This window comes from Nicotiana tomentosiformis, chromosome 6 (genome assembly GCF_000390325.3).
Source record: "Nicotiana tomentosiformis chromosome 6, ASM39032v3, whole genome shotgun sequence".
Taxonomy (NCBI): Eukaryota; Viridiplantae; Streptophyta; class Magnoliopsida; order Solanales; family Solanaceae; genus Nicotiana; species Nicotiana tomentosiformis.
The window spans coordinates 61,500,060-61,511,249 of NC_090817.1; the positions used below are offsets into that span (position 1 = coordinate 61,500,060).

Sequence of the window (11,190 nt, forward strand, 5' to 3'; positions counted from 1 at the left end):
CAGTAACACTCCTTCCCCCTTCTTCCCCGGCTCACCCCTCTTTCTCCCATTTGCTTCAACTCAAAATTGATTTTCTTCTTTTTACTTCCAAATTAAACGCAGCAATTCTTTTTAGTCAAAAGCACCCTTCAATCTTCTCCCATGCTATTCTTCTACTGAAAGTCAAGGATATGTTGAGAGGGAAGATTAAGAATCGAACAACTAATTGAGTCTTTGTTGCTTTTTTCCTCTTTTTTTTGGTCTCTATACAGATAATTTTTAGTACTAATTTTGACTTATTTGTGGTGGTGTGATGGTGCTGGCAACAGAGATGTGAGCGAAAAGTTGATATGGTATGATGGCGGTGGCTTATATGCAGTAGGCCGTGGAGAAGAAAAGGAAAGAATGAAATTAAAATTTTGATAAATTGGTTAAAAAAAGTGGGACCTACAAATTACACATGTCAAGCAACAAATAGTCCTATAATATGACATGATAAAATGTCAGTGCGTTTGATATAAATAGGAATTTATTAGTTCACAAATATATGAGTTGAGGTGTTCAAATGAAAAAATTGTAAGTTTCTTTACCGAATTGGCAATCAAGTTCAAGTTCAAGTTAAGTGGTCCGGAGATCGTTTTGCCTTTTTTTTATTTATTTTTCGAAGCTTCAAAAAATCATATCCAAGCTTCCACCTAATTTAAACTTCACATCCGTGCCAAAAAAGGCGACCTTCCATAGTGCCACGGAACCAACTCTACAATCTCAGATCCAACGTCCACTATCTCTCTTTTTCTACTTTCTAGGCAAGTAGGTACAGTACAAAAGAAAAATAGACAATCCACTCTTAGGTCGCCTCACTCAACTTGAAGAAAGACATATATATCTTAAATGAAAGCAAAAGCAGTTAAAAGAGGACAAAACGTTTTCAGTTTTGTGTGTTGTGTTATGGTAGAAAAGGGCATAATCGGCATTCCTTATTCCTTTATCTCTGATCCATGCTTTTCCTCTTTTTTCACCTCTTTTGCTCCTAATGCTTTTGTTGATTGGTATCACTAACCTCCGTGGTGTTTTTAACGGTAACGGCAGCAGCAGCAGCAGCAGCAGCGGTGGTTTCTGATTGAACCACCGGACTTCAAATGCCGGAGTAGTTTTTGCTTTCACGGCCTTGGCCGGACTCGCATTGGCCGCCGCCCTTACCTAATTCTACTTGGTAAAAACAAAAACAAAAAAAGTACGGCTGAAATTTCAAAGATATTTTTATCGTAAAGGACATTACATTATCATAGTTTTTGAAAACCCTAGAAATCTGTTTATAGAGTAAAATTCGTTTGCAAATGAAAGCTCTCAAACGAAGTCAGACTTCGTCGTCTTCAAACTCTCCTTCACCGTCTTCATCTTCACCGTCGTCGTCTTCGTCGTCTTCAGCGTCATCGTCGTGGATTCATTTGCGATCAGTTCTATTTGTTGTTGCTTCCTCCTCACCAGCTTACTGTTCTGCCTCTGATCGGTGAGCCTCCCTTCTTTTTCACCTTTTTCACTACATCTCAGTTATTCTTCGATCTGCTTCTCAGTTTTCCTATAACTGTAGTTTTCCGATTCATCTATCATTTTAGTTATGTTTAGTGTTATTCTATCAGATCTAGATCATTTTCTCAGCTCCTGTGTCCTCTATTTTTATATATGTCTAATAGTGTTAGTAGATAGATTATCTTTGTATTTGTGATTGTTTTACTGCTTTTGTTGTTTTCAGCTTGGATATCTTCGTAGCGCTTTGATTTGAACTGGTCATGATAATACGTCTTGATTTACATTAGTCAAAGGTTGAAACTTTACATCTGATTTCTCTTTCAATTGTTTTACCTTGTGATAATGTGATGCCATTTTTTATTTGATTGTTTGCTGGCTGTAGTCTATATTTTTCAGCTTATTTATTTGATAAAATATCTGAAGGCATGTGATTTATTTTTTACCTTTTGCTGCTTTTTCCTTCCCTCCTCTTTGGGTGATGCAATTAGGATTGACTGTACATCCTTTAAGTTCAGAAAACCATACTACTATTTGCTTCTGAGGATCAATTCAGCGGCAAAAGCATACAATCCAAAAGATTCACTGTATTCATACTGCTTAAATGGTGATTTTAAGTTCTTTCTTTTGTTGTGTGTGTGTGTGTGTGTTGTTGGGGGGGGGGGGGGGGACGTAAAGAGGAAAACCCTATTGGACAATTAGGCGGAGACTTTTAACTAGGTACACTGATCACCTCTATTTTTGTTTTCACTGAATGAAAAGGGCTCTTCAGAATGAGGGTGTGATGTTCTTCCTTATGAAGCTCTTTTTGTTTCTTTGATTTGTTATTTAAGGGATCTTTCTGTTTGTGTTTTTTCGCGTGAAATCTGAGGTATCAATTGCGATGCTCTAGGTTAAAAGCAGAAAAGTTCTCATCCATACTGGCATAAATCCCAAGTCCATAGGTGTAGACGGTTGAATAAGACTCATTTAAGGAAGGAAGCTAGTATGAGTTCTACTAGTTATCGCCTTTTGCAATGTGTTGTTTGAACTGCATGACTGGGCTTCTCACATTGCTGTTTCAGACAGAAGATTGCTTTTCCCTTCCAGTTCTGTTTCTTGCAAAATTTTATTTGTAGGTAACTAGCGATGCTTGCTTTAGGATGTTTCGATTTAAAAGATGCATGAATAGACTTACATATCAATATTGCAAATCACAGCAGTCAAAGATAATATCTATGCAGAAGTATATCTATAGGTTAAGCTGTCCTGTGTATAAGCTCAGTAATGTAATCAAATACATTCTTGTTGAACCCTTTGTTTTCTACTGCCCCTATACTTTCAAATTGTTCAGCCTCAGCTTGTGGATAAAATTGTCGAAATAGGTTGCATCTGTATCCTTGTGATATCCTCAAGTTGATCTTTTTCTTAGTTGCTCGGCTATGTGGATAAAAGCCGAATTGGGTTAATCTGCTAATCACCAGTGTACTACGACTCGACCTTTTGTTAGATAAATTTCAACTCTGCATGATTTAGTTTCAACTCGACCAGTGTACTTCTTAGTGCATGATTCAAATCTGTATAGTTATCTTATTTTTTTCCATGACAATTTTGTTGGCTGGGTTTCTCTTACTTCAAATAAATGCACTAAGAAGATGAAAAAGAGTTTGTATAAGTTAATCATCTCCAAGACATAGCAATTGTGGAGTTGTGGTAATTTTAATTCCTTCTCTTTGATCTATGTTAGCACTGGTAAACAATTTTTCCCTGTCACCTTTATGCGTTTCCTTTTTATAGTTGGATAGTTGAAGTTGTGAAATTGTTAATGTTGCTGAATATATTTTGATCTCCCAATGTTGTTACCTTGACATGTAGTTGTAGTTTTCCAAAATATTTAATCATGAAGGTGTGTCATTTCAGAGGTCATCTCAAATCACCATGGTCCCGTAGAAAAAGAAAACATGTTCTTTCACCCCTACAGTGGAGAAGCTTTTTTACACCTGATGGAAAGCTTCGTAATGGAGGAGTTAAATTTCTAAAGAAAGTCCGAAGTGGAGTGAGTTCCTGCACCTTGAAATTTGAGAATCACATTTTCCATCCATGTACTCCTATTTTACATATTGAAAGGGTAATAAAACTATTAATGTTTGTTTGAAAATGTGAAAGGGAAGGGAAGCAAAATGAAGGGACTGAATAGAGGGAGTCTATAAGAAAAATGATTTTCTTTCCTTTATTTGGTTAAATGTGAAAATAACACCGTATTCTTTTGTTTGAAGTCCAAAAGAAGAAGGGAAATGGTGAAAGTGTAGATTGCTTTACTTATCAAAATTTCTGTAGATTTCTCCCTTCTAAAAGGGAAAGAGAATCTTGTGGGGCACCTTTGTCCAAATCTTTTTCCTCTATTGTCAAACCTAACAACACAAAATTTTACCATATTCCTTTCTTTCTCTTCCTTGCTTTCCATGCAAAGGGTGGGTTTGTTTACTTAACTTGTCTCTCTTATGCAGGGAGTTGATCCAAGTATCAGGGCGGAGGTTTGGCCATTCCTCCTTGGGGTGTAAGTTTTTTTCCCTTTCATACTGGTTTCTCGTATTAAGATTGGCATGGAATTTGGTTCATTCCACACACCCTTTCCCCTTTTCGCTTCATTTTGGTGTCCATTTTAGTTGCTTTATTTTCTAGGAGATGGCGGAGTTCCGTTTTCCAGATAGATGACATTAAAGTTCCTATGAGTTCTCTGAATTAATTCGTTTACATAGTAAGTGAGATCAATACTGCAGTTATTCTACTTGATCTTTTTAATGAATCCTCTTGTGGACCTGTGTTTACATATTGTAGGCTCCTTGTTTTCTATTGATCTATTATGTTAGGGTTGTTTGCTATGGAAGATTATATGATTGAAATTAATCTCTGCTCACTAAATATGAATAAAACTTTGTTCATAGGTGATTTGGTGGGTTCTGTATTGCTTTTGTCCCTTTCGATCATTGCTGAGAAAGGACAGGCTCTATATAGCTTCTCTTTTTTTAATAACTTGATGAAGTGATGGGAAGACAATATTTTTGGAGGGCTCGCAGAGCAATTCCGCTGGCCTTTGCATTTCTATACTTACTTCATAACTCAAGTTTTATACCGGTGAAGTCTTGGGTGAGCACTGATAATTATTCTTTATGTGTCTTTGCAGCTATCACTTGGACAGTTCCAAAAAGGAAAGAGATACTATAAGGAAAAAGAACAGGTACTGTTGTCAAATTCATCTGCTCTACCTGGACCAAAGTGTCTACAGGAAAATCCTTTTAATCTGTCTTTTCAGTTGACGAGTCATAATCACCTTTCTATTATTTATAGTTCAAATTTATATTTTGACTCCATAGTCCATACTCCTTATTGGTGCATAATATGTGAATGCAGAAAGGAATACCAGAGACTTCGGAGAAAGTGCTGCCAACTGCTGAAACGCAATGGTGAAACCTTTAAAATAAAAGACACTGGTGGAATTGGAAGCAATGGACATAGTGGAAATCTCATTGAAGGAATGGATTTCCCTGACTATGAAGATGTTGTTAGTGCCCTGGAATCCCTCTCTAGTGGGGAGAGGAGCCCATATATTGAAGATTCTGACAATCAGGGCGGTATAATATTGGAAGAATTTTCCAGTTCCAAACGAGTCATGGAGCCAAATGATGTCTCTGATTCTGAGTCATCGGATTCTGATTCTTCTGCAGATCATGATGTCAGTTATACTTTCCCCTTGTTAGGAAGCATGAACGAGAATACATCTGAGGTGCCTTCTAAGGGCACTTCTCCTTCGAAGACAGAAGTCCAGCCAGAGCCCTGCAATGCAGAAGATTATGCGACATGGCAACGAATAATTCGGGTTGACGCAGTTCGTGCTAATGAAGAATGGATAGCATATTCCCCAGCTCAGGGGGGAGGAGTATCAGATGACCGGGCACGCTGGTCTGCGCAAGCCGTTGGATTGAAGGACTATGATCACCTAGAGCCCTCAAGGATCTTCCATGCTGCTCGGTTAGTTGCCATTCTTGAGGCATATGCGCTCTATGACCCTGAAATTGGCTATTGCCAGGGAATGAGTGATTTGCTTTCACCCATTATTACTGTGATGACAGAGGACCATGAAGCTTTTTGGTGCTTCGTCGGTTTCATGAGGAAGGCTCGACATAACTTCAGGCTTGATGAGGTTGGAATTAGGAGGCAGCTAAATATTATTTCTAAAATTATCAAACATAAGGATTCACATCTCTATAGACACTTAGAGAAGCTCCAAGCAGAGGATTGCTTTTTTGTGTACAGGATGGTGGTAGTGCTCTTCAGGAGGGAATTAACTTTTGAGCAAACACTCTGCCTATGGGAGGTAATGTGGGCAGACCAGGCTGCTATTAGGGCAGGGATTGGGAAGTCTGCATGGAGTAGGATTAGGCTGCGAGCCCCACCAACAGATGATCTATTGCTTTATGCAATTGCAGCATCTGTATTACAGAGGAGGAAACAAATCATTGAGAAATATAGTAGCATGGATGAAATTTTAAGGGAGTGCAATAACATGGCTGGTCATCTTGATGTATGGAAGCTACTAGATGATGCCCATGATTTGGTGGTCACTCTCCATGACAAGATATAGACACCTTTGTTATAGTGCCTTCCAAGATTTTATACCACTAATTTATTCTCATTCAAAATTCAGCATTCCTGAATGGGTGCTCTTCAAGTCGTCACATTTTTGTGGCGAGAAAGGACAGTCTACCTGACAAGTCACAACACTCTGTTGCTGCTTTTTTTGGGTCAGAGCTCGTACATTCTGAAGTTGGGAAACATCCATAACTCAACTCTGCCGGGTACTAGTACTGCTATTTGCTCGGTTTCAGTGTAGCCATTATTAGAAAGCCTATGTTCCAGACTGGCTACCATGCGCAATATATATCTTTTAAGTTCTCATGTTTAACCCTTATAGTTATAGGGTCTTTCTAATAGGAAAACTAAAGTGGAGATGTTGTGCCCATTGCCCAACTTCCTTAGGGACAAGGAGTGGGGTGAGGGGTGGGAGTGGATTTGAATTGGTTGGTTTTGACTTTTGAGATGCACAGAATTGTGGTTTTTAATGTGTTGAACAACCGCTATATCTTGCAAGGCAGAAACATTGAAAGCCTTGTACAGTTTGACATTGTTATCCCTTTTACGGGCAACTCGGCATACCTCAAATCCAGTGGCAGAACATCTTCTAGAGCTGTTACAGCGCCTACATGAAAAGACCACCAGGGCCAAGCTTCCAAATGTGCAAACTGCATGAGCAATTAATCTCACTATATTAGTAATCCTTCACAATTTCCAGCCAGAGTAGCTTCAGATTATGTTTGAATTCTAACTGCAACACTTTGCATCTACACCAGTTTTGGTGGGTAGGATTACCTTGGTTACATTTAATTGTAGGCTGGATAGACTGTTTAGTGAATTGGCTGAGTTGTACACCAGTTAGTTTAGACACTTGATGTTCTTAAAAAATCAGGTATAAATGATGTGTGAGAAAATGAACTCGTTGCTTGCCAGTCTTATCGCAAATAATGTCGGGTTAAAACATCATAATATTTGTTGGTCCTATCTACGTTTTCTCCCGATTACACATTAATATTGTCATACTGAATTGAAATCAAATATTTAGAGAAATTGAAAGCTGCAGTTCGGGGCTCTAATTCTCAAGATGCATGGAGGCAAATATACTACCAAAGTAGCCCCAATAATGCTCTTAACGGTTAGAAGAGCCATTTTACGTCCATTCTAATGAAGTTGTCTTGGCGCTAAAGGGTAAAGGCTGGCATGTGGCAAGTAACTCTTTTTCATTCAAAGGGCATGGGCAGAGATCATTTTCTAATTTCAAACATAGCTTTCGAATCAATAATAGGCTGTCTACAGCTGACTTCTAGGAGAGACTGTTATAGTGCAGAAATTGTTCAAAATGAAGAAGGGTGTATCTCAAATATCATCATAAACATAAGCCAGGTAAAGTTCAATGTTTACAGGATGCACTACAAATGGCCACTGTGCAACTCATACAAAGTACAATAAATCAAGTTCAGATATTGCAGCTCCATAATGAACTATAAACCGGGTGTTTCATTTGACAACTACATAAGTGTTCTGACAATCCAAATTAGAACGCAAAGGATTTACTTCTCCTTGGTGTAGTGTCGCACAACAAAGGTTAAGCCCAAAATCAAGAGGGGCACAAGGAACTGCAAGATTTTGATAACGAATTCCGGAGTCTTGTCTGGATTGTATGGGGCTTGTTGTGGTGGGACATAAGCACATTTCAGGGGAACTGTTGATGTATCAATTTCTCCAATGTAATATTTATCCATCATCTTTCTAGCATCATCACTGTGGCCGACATCTTCAAAGTCATTAGTTGCATCTTTCCCTGTCAGACAATCAAAATTTCAGAAACCAACGCATAGAGAAAGCCTTTATCTACAGTTAGAACCAAGATAAACTGTGTGAAATACCTGTTGCTGAAAGCAAAACTTCATCACCACCTGGATGATCTTCCATGAATGGAGTCACATCATACACCTAGAGAGCAACACCACGACATAAATCAATATTTGTATTAAGGAAGGAGAAAATAAGAACTTGGATCCTTAAAAGGAAAAATATTGGAAAAGATATGAGTAGGTGTATAACAACTGGAAGTATCCAAGAAAAATATTAAAGAAGAGATAGAGAGACAGCGTAAGTAGCTTAAAGCAGAATGTCCATTGTCGCATCCTTTAGGTGCTCCTCAGAGTTATGCTTGTAATAGCACTGAGTAGGAAACTGCTTTCTAACTTTCCATACCTGACTGGCTAGTAATAAAGTTGAAGAAGTAACTAGTGTATCAGATGTAGGTCTTTCTTTTGCTAATCAGATGCAAGTGAAATTTATTTTATTAAGCTCAACATCTGTTCCTCAAATGAAATTAAAGGACCCTTGCTCGACGAGGTTACTCTATGTTTCCTTAAACTTGCCAAAACTGCTAATTGGAATTCAAGAACGGGCAGGGGAAGTCAGGTTAAGACATTTTGCTTCACTAGCATAATGTAAGTCTGATGTACCTTTGCATAAAGCATACTCCTATAAAGTTTTCACCTGTGTCAGAAGTTGAGTCACTGAGATACATGACTGAACATGCTTCATGTGGCTAGAGATTTTCTTCTTTGAATCACCAGAACATTGGAAGTTTGGAACATGTCACTTCGTCTTTTAACATTCAAAGCTATTTGGTGGAGAATGGAATCAAGAAGAAAATAACCAAAAAACCAGCTGAAGGAATGGAATGGCTCATTCACACCACAAGGCTAAAATGAGACATAAAATGTCTCTAAGCTTCAGATGTATATCCACTTATAACGATGTGAAAGTATGTATAGGTTTTGCTACAAATTCATCAATGTAACGAGTTTGCCATCATAATATGTGATACCAGCCATTTTTCTTTCTTTGTTTTGTTTGTTGTGGGGGGGTTGATACTAGCCACTTATTGTCATAGCAACAGTCATTGCCAAAATCTATCAGTGCAAAAAATAAAAAGAACACTGGATTTATCCACCTCTGCATAAATTTCACCACGTACCTGTTTCTCCCACCAGTACAGGTACCGGGTAACTCTGCCCACCAGGAAGAAATCGTCAATTTAAAGTTCAGTTGTTTATCTCTACTATCAACCTCTGATGTTCTAAACTGCTAATTTCTCTGGGACAAGTCACTTACCTAGACACCTGCCTTTTCTTCCCAGCCCCGAGGGAAACCTTCCAATTTATGTTACTATGATAAACATTAAGCATTTGATACTGTTACCTTTCTCAAAAGAAAAAAGATAAATCTTAAGTATTTGAAGAAAAAAGTTATTACTTTGTCTAATACTATCAACTTCTTTGTCTATGTCTTAGTTTCAGAATTCAACTCTTCAACTAACACTATTAGCACCAAATGATTGCACAGTGGCAGATCCACGTTAAGAAGTGTGGGGCACGTGAACCCATTCTGCTTGCAAATAATGTAAATGTCCTGTGTAATTTTTGAGGCGTTTTGCTATATGGTGCTGTTGGCACCCATGGTCAAGATTCAGTGTTGGTGCCTTGGTTCGAGACCGTATGGTCTTGTAAGTTATTTTTTGTTTTTAGCTTCCTTTTCTTCTTATTGTACGTTCTACTTTTTCTATTCTCTCTTTTGTCCTTTTTTTTTTTAAAAAAAATCTTTTCTTTCTCTCCATGATTGCATTAATTCTCCAAGACTTCATGGTAAACAACAAATTAAAGATTCAAAGATTAGCTATTAATTACTTCAAATAGAGATTTGTTTCTATCTTGAACCATACGCAATATAGATTTGTTTTTTTGTAAGTAATTCACATAAAAAGAATTAGTGATATGCTCTAAGATTTTCGCACTTCGGCATTAAATTGTCATTAGCAATCTAATTTCCCTATTTATTTTGAATTTTGATGGCAAGAACTGAATAAGTTGAGACAATTCAACTGATGATTCATCTATTTAATGGACAAAACGAAAATAAAACAAAACCCATCAAGAATAATACTACTACTGATTATTTATTTGACAGGATATAAAATGAACAGGACGGACTAATAAAGATCTAACCTTTCCGCTGATGATAAGCCAACAATCTTTGGTCTTGTTGTGTTTGGCAACCTCCTCAAATACATGTACTTTCTGATTTGAACCCATCTCTTCCCTGCTACTGCACACCCAAATTCACCTCAATTACGTTAAACGAAGTTGATAGATTTTGCATAAGTGGAATTTCTATAAACTTAGAGGACTTTATTAAAGATGTCGGATTTTCCAAATCTAAACAATTGTTCACCGAACACCTTTGAATTGAATATAAACATGCATATATAGATGTGCATATGTTGAAGAGAAGAGAAATGCCCTTGAAATTATGATGTCGTTCCACGCCCATTGTTATGGACTCAAGTGTGCCAACCGGTAACCGGTGGTAGTTAAAAGTTGGACAGTACAGTACTAATACTTTGAATTATGACAGCTTTGACACCACTTTTTCTGGTTTTCTACACCTTTGGTTCTTCAACTTTCTCCAAATGGGTGCCTTTTGTCTTGTTGGTTCCTTTTGGGATTTCTTTTTGTTGCTTTTGGGTTGTTACGTAAGCGAATTTATACAGTTGGAAATTCGAGTCATAACATGCGAGACATGAAATTGTTTTATTTTAAGTGTATTTTTTATTTTTAATTACTCTTATGCTCTTATTTTATGTTATGCGTAAAATAATACCCAAGTTCTCGCATAACTTATATGGATATAAGTTTAATGAGACCAACCAAATATTGTGTTAAGTAATATGGTATTAATTTCTCTACGATTAACTAAATAATAATAATTTATGTGAAATTTTGTATTGTGATAATTATTTTTAATAAGGCAAACCAAACGACCCGTAACTATTCTCCTAATCCATATTGTCTTTCAAGATTTTTAGACACATATAAGAAATACAATTAGAAACGTTAATTATGAGAATATTTTTCTAACATGCCTTGTACCTCTCTCTTAAATGTCTCACTTAATTTACACTATATGAATTTGCAAAAGAAATAATAAATGACTTTTTTTTTTTAAAATTAACAATTTTGAACAAATTCAACTTTCCAAAACTACTACTAATATTTAGTA

At 37.1% G+C, this 11,190-nt stretch overlaps 2 protein-coding genes across 2 annotated transcripts; one reads left to right on the plus strand and one right to left on the minus strand.

The window, feature by feature from the left end:
* The first annotated feature begins 699 nt into the window (after positions 1-699).
* LOC104097342 (rab GTPase-activating protein 22-like) lies at positions 700-7,099 on the plus strand. Its single transcript, XM_009603899.4, has 5 exons — positions 700-1,489; positions 3,406-3,541; positions 3,993-4,042; positions 4,670-4,723; positions 4,897-7,099. The coding sequence occupies exons 1-5, from the start codon at positions 1,317-1,319 to the stop codon at positions 6,125-6,127; spliced, it is 1,644 nt and encodes a 547-aa protein (XP_009602194.1). The 5' UTR covers positions 700-1,316; the 3' UTR covers positions 6,128-7,099.
* Positions 7,100-7,469: 370 nt separating this feature from the next.
* LOC104097341 (cytochrome b5-like) lies at positions 7,470-10,644 on the minus strand. Its single transcript, XM_009603898.4, has 4 exons — positions 10,370-10,644; positions 10,137-10,236; positions 8,004-8,070; positions 7,470-7,918 (listed from the first exon to the last, which is right to left on the minus strand). Exons 1-4 carry the CDS (start codon positions 10,459-10,461, stop codon positions 7,668-7,670), a joined length of 510 nt encoding a protein of 169 aa, XP_009602193.1. The 5' UTR covers positions 10,462-10,644; the 3' UTR covers positions 7,470-7,667.
* Positions 10,645-11,190: the final 546 nt, after the last annotated feature.

Bases quoted from the DNA above. Each gene is read 5' to 3' on its own strand.
- LOC104097341 (XM_009603898.4), bottom strand. From the start codon at position 10,461: ATGGGCGTGGAACGACATCATAATTTCAAGGGCATTTCTCTTCTCTTC. The intron at 8,071-10,136 runs GTTAGATCTTTA...GTTGCTCTCTAG, and splicing joins GGCTTATCATCAGCGGAAAG to GTGTATGATGTGACTCCATT. The intron at 7,919-8,003 runs GTATTTCACACA...ATTGTCTGACAG, and splicing joins AGTTTTGCTTTCAGCAACAG to GGAAAGATGCAACTAATGAC.
- LOC104097342 (XM_009603899.4), top strand. From the start codon at position 1,317: ATGAAAGCTCTCAAACGAAGTCAGACTTCGTCGTCTTCAAACTCTCCT. The intron at 1,490-3,405 runs GTGAGCCTCCCT...GTGTCATTTCAG, and splicing joins TACTGTTCTGCCTCTGATCG to AGGTCATCTCAAATCACCAT. The intron at 3,542-3,992 runs GTGAGTTCCTGC...TCTCTTATGCAG, and splicing joins TAAAGAAAGTCCGAAGTGGA to GGAGTTGATCCAAGTATCAG.